The sequence below is a fragment of the Phragmites australis genome, chromosome 8 (assembly GCF_958298935.1).
Source record: "Phragmites australis chromosome 8, lpPhrAust1.1, whole genome shotgun sequence".
Lineage (NCBI taxonomy): Eukaryota > Viridiplantae > Streptophyta > Magnoliopsida > Poales > Poaceae > Phragmites > Phragmites australis.
Window position 1 is genome coordinate 29,634,425 of NC_084928.1, and position 16,287 is coordinate 29,650,711.

The 16,287-nt window shown below is 48.5% G+C and overlaps 2 protein-coding genes across 2 annotated transcripts; both read right to left on the bottom strand.

Annotated features, from left to right (window-relative positions):
* On the bottom strand, window positions 1-465 carry LOC133927720 (uncharacterized). Its single transcript, XM_062374138.1, has one exon. It carries the CDS (start codon window positions 463-465, stop codon window positions 133-135), a length of 333 nt encoding a protein of 110 aa, XP_062230122.1. The 3' UTR covers window positions 1-132.
* A 14,272-nt stretch (window positions 466-14,737) lies between these two features.
* Window positions 14,738-15,337, bottom strand: LOC133927721 (uncharacterized). Its single transcript, XM_062374139.1, has 2 exons — window positions 15,127-15,337; window positions 14,738-14,988 (listed from the first exon to the last, which is right to left on the bottom strand). Exons 1-2 carry the CDS (start codon window positions 15,335-15,337, stop codon window positions 14,738-14,740), a joined length of 462 nt encoding a protein of 153 aa, XP_062230123.1.
* Between the last annotated feature and the right edge of the window lie 950 nt (window positions 15,338-16,287).

The window sequence follows — 16,287 nt, forward strand, 5'->3', positions numbered from 1 at the left end:
GGTTCAAACGTTACAGCTGGAAGAAATTGCTGGACGATATAGCATGCGGTATGCAGGATGCAGCTGGAGAACGACACGAACAGAGTCCACATGTGCTCTGCTTCCTTCGACGCTGTGGACTGCCATGGAGGCTCAAAGACCGCCAAGCAAGTAGCTGCGGAGCGCCCTCGCGAGATTGGCGCCGGCTGCCGCGAGCCTGGGGAACTGCCGGGCGACGAGCGACAGCATCGCAAGCGCCGCGCCGAGCAGCCAGAGGACGAAGGCGAGGAGTACGTGCTCCGCGTTGCCGGACGCGGCCGCGTCTGTGCCCAGCTGGTGCGTGAGGACGATGGCGCCGAGCAGCATGATGACACGGCCGGAGTCGATGAGCAGCTGCTGGCGGTGGCGACCGATCGCGGGGTCGCGCCCGTCCACTTCGGGCTGCCCGGTGAGGCGTCTGAGGTAGCGAACTAGTGGGGCAGCCATGATTGCTTGCCGCTCAGCCGTTGTATGCCTGTATCTGCGTGGACTAGTACTGTCTTGGTTAAATGAGGTGCGACAGCTATATATATAGGCCCGGTGATGTCCATCTGTCCAATTTTAAATGGAAAAGTTTTGTCCACATGCCCCGACGGGTGGGCCCGGACGTAAAGGACGGATCAGGGTATTTCCAGGATGACATCATGATACCAGAACGTTTTTGCCGGCGGGCAAGCAAGCCTCGTCAGCTGCACTGCTGCAGAAAAAGATAAGAGGTGCTGCAGAAAAAGACAGGAGAGTACTTTAAATTTGAGGTGTCGCCTCTTCAGCTGCACTGCTGCAGAAAAAGACAGGTTAAATTTGAGGTGTCTTTCCTCTTTTTTATTACTGCTCACAGCTATGAATGCGGCATTAAAAAAATGACGGGAGTAATAAGAAGATAGTAAATAGAGTAATAGTTGAAGATAGAAAAATTAAGTATATTGGAATAGTATGAAGCTATAATATTGTTATAGGAGATTAATTTTTAGATTGTTTTCTGGAGATGGCTTGATATTAAAGATGTGGAATTTTTATTTTTTAACTCTTCAAAAAAATATATTTTATAAATAGATCATTTAGAAAACTTTGTTGAGACCCTTCGCATAGCATGGTATCAAAGGTAGTGATGTTGTGTCACAACTTTTGGGACCATGCTATGACAAGTCATTCATACCTTTCAGCACACATCCTATATGGTATATATCGATGTATTGAATAAAGGGTTTTCTGTCAAGGGGAGTCCACACAAGAGAGTACCAGCTAGCGATAGATATTTTTTCATAAGACTGTGGCCCTATCGCGCGATCAGGCAAGGCTCTCGCGACCAGCCCCTGGTCGCGGAGGTAAGCCATGCGACCAGCATGGTAGATATTTCATCTTACATATCAAGTCGCATTAAATGTTATCTACTCAAGTGTTTTCCTTCCTCAGACACCCCCTCCCGCGAACAAAGTATTGGCCGACGCAGATGGGTAGTGTCCCGTCCCGTAGCATTAAATGCTATGGGATGGCGTTACAAACAGGCATGGCACCGTACGGCTGATGGGACGGCATCGTAGGCGAGCATGCGATGTAGGGTGACGGGACAGAGCAGGCCGGTCGACCAATGTAGGGTCTGCATACCTACCCTAGCTAGGGGTTATTGGTTCCGTCAGGGTTAGACCGATCACGTTATGGGCACAGTCTACCACTCCTGCTATATAAATAGAGGAGGATCGAACTTGTAGGAAGAAGATGAATACATATGTAAAGAGTTTCGTACTATCCATAAAAGAATACACATGATGCAGGATTGTTATCCTGTGAAAGGCTTGAACCTAGATAACCATGGTGTTCTTGAGTTCATACATACACATCGAGCATATCGATCATGCACCCATCACCCAATATATCCCAGAAGTATTGCCAGAGATAACTCTCGACGGTTGGCGCGCTAAGTAGGGTGGCACATTTTCGCATTTCGGTAAGTGCTGATAACTTGATTGGGCTACCCATGGTCGGATCTACGATAACCGCTGAGTCCCGCTCCGAGGACTCTGATCACCATGAGGTGTTTGTCATGGGGTACGACCCAAATGAGCCCAACGTGCTCCAAGCATGGGACACCGAATCAGAGTCTGAAGGCTCCAAGACTCAACATGAAGTTTGTATGGCTGACCATGCAGCAGGGGGCAGTGGAAGCCCTCGTGCTCTGGGTACTGTTAATGATCCCCAGGCCTTACACCCAAAGGGAAATCGGCCCGGCACCGAACAGGGAGGTGTTCCGATACAGCCCCGCAACTACAACATCGTCCAGAGGAACTCCCACATAGGGCGCAGTCTACGGCAGTGTCATCACCTAGGCCATCACACCATGTGGGCGCTAGGGGCTCCCCTCCTCGCGATATGTCGCCGCTCCGCGTTCGGCAGCTTGACTACGAGGCCATGACACCCGCACAGAATCTGCAGGCCATACGAATGCTTCTTAGCTACTTGCCGGTAGCAGTACTAGAGGGTTTACTAGTAGCCCTCTGGCTGCGCGACCTCGCCCTCCTGATTGAGATCGCTCGATGCCAAACCGTGGCGGGAAACGCCACGTCCGTCGCAAGGCTAGTGGAGGTCGCGATCACCAAGACTCGTAGGAGGCTCCACGGTAGGAAAGATCTTATGCTCCCTCCACGGCAGGAAATGCTCAGAGACCCCCGTCATGTTGGGACAACCAACCAACCGACTTGCGTGACTTTCTTTGCCAATGCGACCTCCGCTGCGTGATCCAGGTTCAGAGGGCCGACCGAGAGCACGGAGATCACGCTCGGTGTGAGCTGGAAAAGGGCAAGAAGCCTTACCACTCACCTTCCCCTCGTAGGGAGGCGTCGGATTCCTCCAACCTATCGTCCAAGCCGCGAGACCGTCGTCTCTCTCCCCGAGCACGTGCCACCTCCCATCAGCGAGCGACCCCCGTTACGGGACGGGGTGCAATGCCTATCCTCCCAGCTCTGAGAGCTGTGCTGGTCAAACAAGTTTCGATCGATCTTAGCCAAAAAAAAATATGACGGCTTGACCAATCCCGGGGAGTTTCTGCAGCTCTATACCACCATGGTGTAGGCTGCAGGAGGCCACGGGAAAGTCATAGCTAACTATTTCTTGACCACCTTGAACGATTCAGCCCGGTCCTGGCTTATGAACCACCCCTGCAGGTCGGTTCACTTCTGGGAGGACCTATGTGACCAGTTTATCACCAACTTTCAAGGGACCTACGCCCGGCCAGGTGTCAAGGATGACATGTATCAGGTCAGGCAGCAACAGGGCGAGTTGCTGCGAGACTTCATCTGGCGTTTCACCAAACGTCAAAATACTATTCCAAGGATCATGAGTGAGTTCGTGGTCATAGCCTTCCAGAGGGGGGTCAGGGACCAGAAGTTGGTCGAGAACCTGGCCACCAAGGAAGTCTGAAGCACTACCGACCTCTTCGAGCTTGCCGACAAGTGCGCTTAAGACGCCGAGGCCCGAGAGCGTCAGATTGAAGCAAAGCCACGCCCGCCATCCGACCAGCCCACCTCTTTCAAGGGGGTTGGCCGGAAGGAGAAAAAGAAGAACAAACGCAAGGCACGACCGCCTGACATCATGGTGGTCGAGCAGACCAGCCAATCATGCCGGGGCTTCGAGGAAAAGGATGGAAGGAAGGGCCGAGGTTACTGTCCAATACACCGTACCGATGCCCATGATCTGACTGAATGCAAGGTCGTGCATGGCATCATCGACAAGGAGCTTGGGGAGCGCAGGCCCAAGTGCGGCAACGATAGTGAGGATGAGGTCAACCCCGACGAATCAGTGCTGAGTTTCCAGTAGGCCGATCATATGGTCCACCATATCTTCCAGGGCACCGCAACGTATTCCTCGAACAGAAAGTACAAGTCGGTGGCCCGTGAGGTGTGGGCGACCACTCCAAGCCTAAGCTCGTGCCTAAAGTGGTCAGAGGTACCCCTCACTTTAAGCTAGGCTAATCACCTCGCACAGGTCAAATGCCCTAGTCGCTACCCCATTGTGGTCGAACAAACAGTGCAGAACATCCATCTGGGTCGCGTACTGGTCGATGGAGGGAGCTCCATCAACCTCCTCTTTGTCGATGTGCTGGACGCCCTACAGATTCCAAGGAGCGCGTTGGAACCCTCTCCTCCCTTCTTCGGAATCACCCTCAGCTCCTCAGCAAAACCATTGGGGCGAATCGAGCTGCTCGTCACCTTTGGCTCGTCAAGCAACTTCAGGACTGAAAATGTCCTGTTCGATGTGGCGGACTTCGGGACCGCTTACAATACTATCTTGGGCTGACCAGTGATGACCCAGTTCATAGCTGTCACCCACTATGCTTACCAGGTCATCAAGATTGCTAGTTCAACGGGAGCCATCACTGCCATTAGCAAAGTAAAGACGTCTCTGTACTGCGATAGGAGGAGTCTCGACATGGTCGAGCTGACTCCTGAGTCGCAGCCTGAGAACTTTGGGCCCAGTGGTCGCCCAATGAAGGTCCACGTCGTCGTCAGTCCAAACGATCGACTCAAGGCTGTTTAGCTCGACGACTTTGACCCATCCAGGACGGTTCAGATTGGGGCCGGCCTGGATCCCAAATAGGAATTCACGCTCATCAATTTCCTCTGGGCAAACATGAATGTCTTTTGTAGGAATCCGTCTGATATGTTCGGAGTTCCTAGGGACATGATCGAGCACAAGTTGTCAGTACGACCTGACGCGCGACTAGTAAAGCAAAAGGCGCATTAGTTTGCACCCGACCGAAAAGAAGCACTTCAGGAGGAGATGAACAAGCTCCTGAAAGCAGGCTTCATCCGAGAGGTGCAGTACCTGGAGTACCTGGCTAACCTAGTCATGGTCCGAAAATACAATGGTAAGTGGTGGATGTGTGTCGACTTCACCGACCTCAACAAGGCGTGCCTGAAGGATATCTTTCCTCTACCCCGGATCGACCAGCTTATTGACTAAACCACCGGTAGTGATCTTCTAAGCTTCTTAGATGTCTATTCGGGTTACCACTAGATTAGCATGTATAGAGAAGATGAGGAGAAGACTGCTTTTGTAACACTCTTCGAGGTCTTTTACTATGTAAAAATGCCTTTTGGTATAAAAAGTGTTGGTGCCACTTACTAGCGTTGTATTCAGCTCATTCTCCGACCACAGCTCGGTAGAAACGTCGAGGCATATGTTGATGATGTGGTTATTAAGAGTAGGACCACGGACGACATGGTCGCAGACCTCCAAGAAATGTTCAACAACCTTCAGAAGTACCGCATGAAGCTAAACCTGGAGAAGTGCACGTTTGGAGTCTCATCAGGGAAATTGCTCGGGTTCCTCGTATCTAGTCAAGGAATAGAAGCAAATCCCGACAAGATCAGAGCCATCGACTAGATGAGATCCCCGACCAGGTTCAAGGAAATTCAGAAACTAACAGGGTGTATGGCGGCTTTGAGCAGGTTCATCTTGAGGCTAGAGGAGAAGGGGATGCTGCTCTTCAAGCTCCTAAAGAAAAGAGACCACTTCTTGTGGACGCCAGAAGTAGAAACAACCTTTTGGGATCTCAAAAGGTACCTCTTGTCCCCCTCCTGTACTGACCGCTCCTCGACCAGACGTGGAGCTTTTGCTCTATGCTGCAGCCACCCCATAGGTCACGAACGCAGCCCTAGTCATCGAATGAGAAGGTCTTTAACGACTAGTGTACTTTATCAGTGAGGTTTATCAGTGAGGTACTACGCGATGCAGAGGCTCGATATCCACAGGCTCAGAAGCTACTATACGCCGTATTGATGGCATCTCGTAAGCTCAGACACTACTTCTAGGCTCACAAATTAAGGTAATCTCCTCACTCCTGATTAGAGAAATTATCCATAATAGGGATGCAGCGGGAAGAACAACAAAGTGAACAGTAGAGTTCGGGGAGTTCGGTATTCAGTTTGTCCCCCGAACGGCTATCAAGTCCCAAGCATTGGTCGATTTTATGGCTGAGCGGTCGTCCTTTGAGCCATAGCAGAAACAACGACCAGACATGGATGAGCACTGGACCATGCACTTTGATGGGTCATTTATGCTGAAGAGAGTGGGGACTGGAGTGGTCTGGACCTCACCGACTGATGACATCCTCAGGTATGTAGTTCAATTACGTTTTCCAGCCACTAACAATATTGCGGAATACGAGAGCCTATTGTCCGGAATGCGAGCTGCTTCTGCTCTTGGGATAAAATGCCTGTTAGCGATAGGGGACTCGCTATTGGTTGTGAACCAATTGCAAAAGGAATTTCAGTGCTCTGATCCGACAATGACGGCATACCTCTCTGAAGTGAGAAATTTGGAGTGACGCTTTATCCGCTTTGATGTCAAACATGTCCCTCGTAAGGACAACTTCCTATCCGATGAACCGACACATCTAGCTTCTTCTCACAAAACTGTCTCGGTCGGAGTCTGTGAAGAAAAACTCACATGACCATCCACCGCAGTCTTGGCCCAAGGTGAAGGGGATGCTCCGGTTAGAAACGGAGCAACAGAGGCAACACCATTTGAGACAATACCTCCTTTGGTGCCGTCAACCTCAGGTGGCTATCATGTTGTCGCTCTGCTTGATTCGGGTATGACCTGGATGGATCAGATTTTGGACTACCTTCAGAATCGAGCAGCCCCTAACGATGATGTGTCAGCAAAAAAGGTCTCGCAGTGAGCCCGCAGATACTCCATGATAGAGGGATACCTTTATCGTAGAGGGAGCAATAGTCTTTTACTAAAATAAATCACTCAGGAAGAGGGGAGCACAATGTTCTCTAATATCCACGGAGGCATATGTAGTAGCCACGTTTCATACCACACTCTGGTAAAAAAATCGTTCTGGCAAGGATTTTATTGGCCCACGGCCCTCCCGGATACTTCTGAGTTGGTGAAACGGTGCGAGTCATGTTAGTACCATGGTTAACATACCAACCTACCAGCTCAAGCACTGCAAACCATATCAATCTCTCGGCCTTTCGCTATTTGGGGGCTCGATATTGTGGGACCGTTCCCTAAAGCTCTTGGCGGTTTTGAATTCCTGTTCGTGGCAGTCGACAAATTCACTAAGTGAATCGATGCCGAGCATGTCCGGAAGATCATCGCCGCAGCAGTGATCAAGTTCATACGTGGGTTGGTAGTGCGGTTCGGCAGTTCGAACCGCATAGTTACAAACAACGGGACCCAGTTCGCCAGTAGTGCTTTTCGAGACTACTGCGAAGAGATTGGGACCAAAATACGCTTCGTGTCAATGGTACATCCCTAGAGCAATGGACAGGTCAAAAGGGCAAATGTGATGATACTACAAGGGGTCAAAACCCAAGTCTTTGATCGGCTTCAGAGCTACTCAAGATGTTGGGTGGACGAACTCCCCACAGTACTCTGGTCACTATGAATGACCCCCAGTAGGGCCACTACCGAGACTCTGTTCTTTCTGGTCTATGGCGCTGAAGCAATGCTCCCCTCCGAGATCGCCCTCTAGTCTCCTCAAGTGGCCAAATACTCAGATGACAATGAGGTGGCTCGACAGGAGGATGATATAAACCTGATCGAAGAGTTCTACGATCGTGCTCAAATTCAAGCAGCCCGATACCAATAGAGCCTCAGATGCTACCACAACCGCCGAGTGCGGGAGCAGACCCTGGTCATAGACGACCTAGTCATAAGAAAAGTTCAGAGTAAGGCGGGTCGGAATAAGCTCTCCCCTAAGTGGGAGAGACCCTACACATTGGTCAAGGTTACCTGACCTGGTGTAGTCAAGCTAGCTATGGAGGATGATTGTGAAATACACAATTCTTGGAACATCAACCAGTTGCACAAGTTCTATGTATAAGATTGCTCGAGTACGAGTACGTGTTTTTTTATTTTGCAGGATCTTCCAGGACGAGTGTGGAATAAAGTCTTTTAAGTTTTTCCAATTCAATAACCAAACTCTTTGTTTTACAAGATTTCCCAGATAAGAGCAATCTCCCAATAGATTATAAGTGTTTCTGATTCAAGAGCTCGATTGCCTGATCACTAGCTTTCTTGCCGATCAGGCGGTCGGGGAGCTAGAGCAGTTTAGATATAGTCATTATTCCATGCTTTTCCGTACTACTACCTATTTTGCCTGTTCATGTTTTCTTCCGCAGGGACATTTATACTTTGTAGTCCAACATCTGTATTTCTAAAGCATACCCTCACAAGCTGATAAAACATTTCTGAATGGATCATTACATGATGAAGCACACTATTATGTATTGAACAATACATAATAATCATTCTGTTGATGTAGTTAAATACCATCCTGCACAGGAACTCACCTTGATTTTGACTTTTGGTTTTCCAGGCTGTTTGCACAGAAGCCGAAATGTTTGCCCTTCGCGAGAGAAGGGTGCACGTCACTCAGGAGGATTTCGAGATGGCAGTGGCGAAGATGATGAAGAAGGATTCGGAGAAGAACATGTCCCTGCGGAAGCTCTGGAAGTGAAGCTCACGTCTCGGCGGCACCCTGGCTTCAGCTGCCATGTCGAAACAGCTGAAGCGACTAGCACCGCGCGTTGCCGGGATCAGCTGTGAGATTCTGAAAAATGTTTCTCGTGCTCGAAAGCTGAAACCTATGGATGTCGTGTGGCATAGCAGCTTGAAAGTTAAATTTGTTTTACTGAATCGTCCGTCAAAGAGGTGTGCGATGGAAATCAGTTGCTCGCGTGGCTTCGCCCTTTCGTCGCTTCTGCGTTTTCAGCAGTGTTCGCCTGTTAGGCTGTGGCCGTTTTTGAGACGCAAATGTGTCCTCCCTCGGCCAGCCGCGAGTTGCTCGGTTTTCCAATTGCTCATGCAATCTCGTTGTGTGACTAGGCTTGGGAAATACTAGAAGCTGGATCTGGATTTTTCCTTGGTAGCTTGATGAGTCAGCTGCTTCGAACGAGATTTTTTTTTTTTGAACAAGCTGCGCTAAGCTGAACCTTGTTGCGAGCCCTACATAAAAGCTTCGAGCTTGTAATCTAGGGCTCGGTTTGATATTGTTTCCGTTCTCAAACAGAAGTCGCTTACGAATATGTGCAGAATCTTTTACCACTAATATAAACATCTTAAAGTTTGTCATTGAAAGTTGTAATTATTAGATTTATCATGAGAATTACCTTAAGATGATTATATTTCCACTCGCTTATAGGACATCAAATACTTAGAAAAAGTAATCGTTCAAATGTGTATAGGAGACTGTATAAATGCCCAACTACTGCATACAATATATGCTTAGCTCAGAACGAATGAGCTGAACTTTCGGCTGTTAGCGTAGCGAACTGAGCCGAACCGCTATTTGTGACGCGCTGAGTCTGCGGTGCGACGGTGTGAGCAAGCACTTCGTGTTTAGTCGTCTCCCGGCTGGTCCGCCGAGTCGCTACAGTCAACCTTTCAAAAAAATTCACTAGATAATATTTTGAACTTAGACAGAACGGAACGTAACTTTTTTTATTTTTAAACATATCTCCGTTGAAAAGATGATAGATTTGTTTTTAAAAATCTACCACCCGTTATAGTTTTGCAATTTTTAAATGGATGTTTATTTTTGAAATAAAAATTTCTGTATTTTTCTTTTGAGAAATTGGGTTGTATTTCATACATATATACAAAGTATTATATTGTAGTTCTTACAAAGACATCTCTGGAAAAAAAAAACTCATATCTTGGTCCTTACAATGATCTTCCGGCTGTCTTTGCCATCGGCGATCAGAGCAGCCACCTGATGAATCCGTGCCACACCAAAGATTAAGAGGACATGTCAAGTTTGCAGCTTGAAGCCGATACCCTTCGTGACGAAGAAATTTTGAAGTTTTTCACTACCGCAACGAGTAGCACATCAACTCGCTATGCTCTTGAAACGTTGAACATCCATGCACTTCACAACGGCCACCGCCGTATCTCCGTTGAGAGACAAGGGACACCCTAAACATCGTGGTGATTCTGAACCAACGAAGGATTAAATAACCCAAAAGGGGAGAAAATCGCCGAAGCAGGGTATAAACGAAACTCAAATCTGATTCTTCTGAGAAAGTGGAATACAAATTTTAAGGATGCCGGCCCTGGAGAAGATGAGGAAGGGACAAAAGACTCTTCGTGACAGTAAAACCGTGAAGAAAACTAGATCAGGAACTTAGATAACTATAGCTATAACACCAGTAACTATCGTGAGACGGGACACCCTCCTACTCTAAGACCAACTCCAGCGGACTCCTTATCTGAGCCGCAAAACCCTGTAGCGCGTGATTTTTCCCCCGAAGGCGCCCGCATCCGTCTCCAGCGGCTACCGTATCGGGTTGAACAGGGAAGCGGGGAGGCCATTCGCGTCGGCAAATTTGCGGGGAGATGCGGGCGCCGCAACACTGTGCGCGAGGGGAATCGAGTACCGGCCGTTGCTCCCGCAGAGACGAGGAAGTGGAGCTAGCGAGTGGTTGCGGCGGCGAGGCGGGAACGTTCAGGGGCCATCCCAAGCGACCTGCACCCGGCGAGCCGGCAGACGACGCGGATCCGGCGGCTTCCCCACCTTCTGTTTGCTCGGCCGCCGGCGCCCTAGCAACACCGTGGTCGACCCCAAGGCTCTAGTAAGTCCTCCGCGCCGAGATCCATGAATATGCGTCGAGGTTGGGCGGTGCTGCGGTGGGTTGCCGTCGGCAGTGAAGGGGATAGAACGATGTAGCTGTTGTAGGGAAGCTTCGTCCTAAAGATGTTGCGATTTGCAGTGTTTTGTCTGTGAATGTGTCATTTTTTTGGTTTTGTGCACGGATCTGCGGGTGTGGCACTCATAACATTCGGATCTGGCAGGCAATGATGGAAACCGAACTTCATTTGTGCAGCAAAATGGTAGGATGCTAGGTTAATTTGCCAACTCAGTTTGTAGCATTAATCTGACATGAAATGTGGTCAATTCGATTACTGCTTGAGATTCAATCGAGTTCCCTTGCAGATTTGAGCCTTTAGATTGAAATAGTCTGCTCTGTTATGGTTTGGGCATGCTGAATCCCATTTCTTCGTGCTGTGTTTGTGGCAAGGATTTTTGTACCTGCTATCTTGCTTCATAGTGGTCTTTGATAGGATGTCTGTTGCTCTGAACCTTGAACAATACAAAATGCAGCTTGAGCTCAAATTTGGTACTGCAATGTAGGACCCTTGACTGCATATGAACTATAAGCTTCTCAGGTAGTGTGCTGACCATTTGATACCTATGTGTTTGTGGGTTTGATACAATTTATTAGTTCTGAAGACAGTGTTGAGAGCTACCATTGAACGAACTGACCTCAGTTTAAATGGAGTGGTGGCAACTTCATAAACTAACCTGCACTTGTTAAATGTAGTTTCATTGCAAGTGCAACTCACTGATATAATTGGTATGTGTTTGTTTTGAGGTAAAGCTTTTGAAATCTGTATGGTACTCATGATTGAACTGAAGGTTGAGTTCATATAAGCATAATGTGAAATAAGGGGTCATATTAGAGGGGAGGCATGGAACGGTGTGCAATTATTTGTTTTGAATCAACAATCATGCTGATCATGTTGTGTTCATAAATGTTTTTGTGTCCAATGTTGAAGCACCTGATGCTGGATACTTGTAGGTTCAGTGCAAGTGCAAATCACTGAGATAATTGCATTGTGTTTGATTTGAAAATGAAGTATTCGGTCTGATGACTTAACTAAATGTTTCGAAATCTTGATGCTAGTGAGGACTAAACTTAAGGTATGTGGTAGAATCTTCATGTGAAATAAGGGGGGACAGTAGTGAGAATGGGCCATATACTAGAGGGCAATACTGTGTATGTATGCATGCTGCATGAAATTTGTATGCAGTGCTCACTTTGAGGTGCAATTTAGTTTGTCGCTTTAGTCTTCCCTCTCCCTTGGTTGTAGATGGACTCCGCCGAGCTAGCCGATCTTGTGTCGAAGATGCAAGCCCGTGTGCAGGTGGCGGTTGACGCTTTGCAGAATGTGGTCAGTGATAACCTGAGTCCGGACAGCACCCCTGGTGCCGTGGACCTGAACATGGCACTTCTTCAGGTCGACACCATTGCGGCGGACCTTCAACAACTTGGGTTCGAAGTAGAAGATGCAATGAACCGTGTTGGTCACGGTGACAATGGGAGCGTCGAAGAGGTAGAGGAAGGTTCGGGATCATTGCACGTTGACGATGATGACTTGGTTCCCGTTGACTGGAGCCCGAATGAGTTACTTTGTTTGGAGGATAGCATGCCCTATGAATCCGATCATTCTGGGAGCATGTAGTTGGGGAGGGTGCAAACTTAGATGTTGGGAATGTGCCGTAATGTATGTGTTCCAGTAGTAACGTGTGATGCATGTGTCATTGCCTAAGACGTAACAATTTGTGTGTGAACTGCTTATGGCAGGTTGAACTATGATGCTCACTGAGCTAAGTTATGTGTCAATGTACCTTTCAGAATCAGTAGAACCATACTGATTTCCGTACAATGCCTGTCCATTTGCTGATGTTGTTGTGTTCAGGGAATCTATGGAGTACGCTGGGTTTCTTTGTGGCGACAGCGAAGACATGAATTGGGCCGATGTTACGCCGCTAGCCCAAGACAGCATATTCGGGAGCCAGATCCCTTCGGCAAAGGTCCAGAGTGTGGAGGCTAATGGAGATGTCGCACCTGGGGGTGGCCGTGGATCCAGTTACAGGGTTGAGGAGGACCTACTACTGGTGGGGGCATGGCTGCAAGTGAGCTTGGATCCCGTGGTGGGGAGCAACCAGAGTTTGGGTGCTTTCTGGCAGCGGGTGGAGACTTTCTACCATGAGAACAAAAAATTCACGTCGACCCGCAATAAGAAGTCGCTGCAGGGGAGATGGACTTTCATCAACGGTATGGTGCAGAAGTTCTGCGGCCATTATGCTAGGGCTCAACGCAATAGGAGGAGTGGAACAACCGAGGCCGAGATGGTATGTCAATAGTTCATTATTTTTTTCAACTCAGCAATGTCTTCCCAGCATAGTTATGATTGTTCCACCATGTACTGCTTCGGTTTCAAAAATACCTCAGTGTGGAAACCTAAACCATTGTATCTCTTTGCCATAAGAGGCATGTCCATAAGTTTTACATATAGGCCGAACATATCATTTGGATATTGGTTCACACTTGACTAAACTTGCATCATTTTGCACATGCCTTATATGCAATATATGTGCAACTCTATTAATCTGATGTCTGATGTTTTTTACACATTCGAGGTCGTGGAGGCATGCACGATATTTCAAGACGCTGAGCACAAGGAGTTCACCTTGCTGCCATGTTGGAGGGAGTTGAGGGATCATCCCAAGTGGCAAGTAGAATCCTCGCGCAAAAGGCAGAAGATCACCGCCGCGGGAAGCCCCTCATCGACCCCTAATGTAGCCTCCTCTGCCGGCTTGAACGGAGCAGAGGATGTGGATGCAACTACATCCAATGCCGGTGAACGTGGCAAACGGCCCCCTAGTCGCACTTGGTCCAAGGAAGCCCGCGGTACTTCGTCGTCGAGTTCAGCCTCTGGGCCCATGACAGACTTATTCGATCGGCAGTTGGCAATGAAAGACAAGATTGAAAAGGAAAGAGCTGAGAGGTTTGCAGAGTTGATGGATGTGGAGCGGCAAAGGCTAAGGCTCGAGGAGGAAAGAATGAAAATGGAACTAGAAAAGGAGCAGCAGAGGCTAAGGCTCGAGGCGGAGCGTATGCAAATGGAAAAGGAAAAGGAGGAGAGGCACATAATGAGCATGGACCTTTCTCAAATGGACGAGGACCAGCAGGCCTACTACAAGAGCCTCAGGCAGAGCATCATTGCCGCTAGGCACGTCACCGGAGGCCCATCTTTGTAATTGTGATCTTGTTTGCGGAGTTTTATTTTATGGTTACATTGTTGTCCAGTTTGAGGTCTGTACTGAACCAGTTCTAGTTCAGTCTTGTTGTTTGGCGTGGAGCTTGTGTAGAGCACCTGTATGGCATATTGCAGTGTGGTTGTGGAGATGTTTGGCCGACATGTTGAGTGCAGGTCCTGTATGAATTATCTTCGGTCTTGTTCCTGGTGTTGCAATCAGGGCTCAGTCTTGCATGATTTTCGGACTGCTTAATGGCTGTGCTTGTGAAGAGTATGATTGAGCAGTACTGATGTACACCTGTATGAATCAGGTCTCAGTTTGTATGTTGCATGCAGTTCTTATGATGTCATACAAAATACTTGATTCATTCTGGTGTCTGATGGCTATGCAGCGTGAGTACTGATCCTTGCTGTTGTAGTGCAGTTGTCGGCATGTCTAGTTGATGGATGGTAGTGCTCCATTGCAAATTCGAAATGTATAACATATGGAATGAAGTGCTCGGTTCTCAGAACCATTCCGAATGTGCAACTCTTCACTAACGTAATTGTACACAAACAGACCATAAGTTCATGTGAAATGCCAAAGGACACGGGACTATTTATTGAACATAATACTCACTCCCAAAGGACACGTGACAAATTACTAAACATAATACGCAGTACCAAAGGACACAGGACAAATTATTTAACATAATACTCACTGACAAAGGACACGTGACAAATTACTAAACATATTACGCACTACTCCACTCCGTGGAACTGCCACAGATGCTCGACAAGATTGTCACGGAGCTGGTGATGCCCCTGCCTGCTAGTTATCATCCCATACCATTGGGCAAATGCTTCTAGTGTGGGGGTTGGGGTGCGTGATGGCTCCACAGGATCACCAGCAGGCCCGTTCGACATCCTTCCGTAACGCCGCTTGATGAACGACGAAGTGCTGCCGCTTCCTCCCAACTGGACAAGGAATAGGCTTCACGAAGGTGGCCCATTCCGAATAGATACCATCTGCAAGGTAGTACCCCATGGTGTAACCATGTCCGTTAATGGAGTATTGTACTTGGGGGGCCACGCCAGCGGCAAGATTGTCGAGGAGATGCGAGCGGTGCAGAACGTTGATGTCGTTTAGCGAACCTGGCATGCCGAAGAAAGCATGCCAAATCCACAGGTCCTGTGACGCCACTGCCTCTAGAATGATCATCGGAGAGTTCACATGGCCCGTGTAGGAACCAGACCACGCTGTGGGACAGTTCTTCCACCTTCAATGCATACAGTCGATGCTTCCGAGCATCCCGGGGAACCCTCTTCGCTCGTTTATAGCAATCAAGCGCGCGGTGTCCTCCTCGTTCGGAGCACAGAGGTACTCGTCGCCAAATACCCCGACGACGGCTCGCACAAACCGCCTCATACTCTCAATGATAGTGGCCTCCCCTAGCCGGAGGCACTCATCAAGAGAATCGGCAGGAGCATCGTACGCGAGCATTCGAAACGCCGCAGTGACTTTTTGCAACGCCGACAGGCCTAGCTCTCCTGCAGCATTCCTTCTCTATTGGAACCACGGGTCATGGTCCGCAACTGCCTGAACAATCTTGAGGTACAGGTCACATTTCATCCTAAACCTGCAGGACCAACGAGCATAAGACGTTTCATCATAATACTGCGACAAGACACTTCCTTTTCGTAACATTACCTGCGACGGAAGATGTAATCTGGGTACACCGGGTGATCGGCGAAGTAGTCATTAAACAACCTATGATGGCCCTAGAGGCGATTCCGCTCGATACGCCGACGGCCCGGCACTGAATCACCCCAAGGTCCCTGCTGTGATGCCTCCGACTCATGCAAGGCGCTCACAGTGGCAAGGAACAAATTATCTTCCTCATCGGAAGAGTCATTTCCGAAATACAACTCCCTCACGGTCTGCTTCCAAGCTTCGCGACGATCCATTTTTTGGTGGCTTGCAAATTGTGAGTACCTCACCCTCGTATATATAGGGATATCATGAGCCTTGTGACGGAAGCCAACGTCGTTCCTTCCCCTGGAAGCCAGTTCTCGTGAGGCTTCGGCAGCAAGACTCGCGGCCTTGTTCCGCATCAACGCACCACAGTTCCTTCCACTCCAAGCCACAACTCGTCATTCCCCGGCAGCAAAACTCCTTGCCTTCTTTCTGTACACGCTATATTGAATGGACCGCCTTTGGTCCTAGATACGTTACAAACGTTCATTTTGGAGTGCGTACTTGCAGGTGCAGAGATCAAAATAATCGCTCAAATATTTAATACAACAATATCGTCCGAAAAAAAATATCTAACAAAATATAATTCGACACACTAATTTGTAACGTGCGTTTCAATAGCCGCTGCAACGGGATCATGCAAAAAAATATTGCTCCTGCGACGGTTATGGCGATTGGGAAATAATCAATTTAATATA

What these genes read in the sequence shown, in the direction of transcription:
- LOC133927720 (XM_062374138.1), bottom strand. Translation starts at nt 465, where the DNA reads ATGGCTGCCCCACTAGTTCGCTACCTCAGACGCCTCACCGGGCAGCCC.
- LOC133927721 (XM_062374139.1), bottom strand. Translation starts at nt 15,337, where the DNA reads ATGCTCGCGTACGATGCTCCTGCCGATTCTCTTGATGAGTGCCTCCGG. An exon ending in GATGCTCGGAAGCATCGACT is followed by an intron (nt 14,989 to 15,126) that starts GTATGCATTGAA and finishes TCGGCATGCCAG; the next exon opens with GTTCGCTAAACGACATCAAC.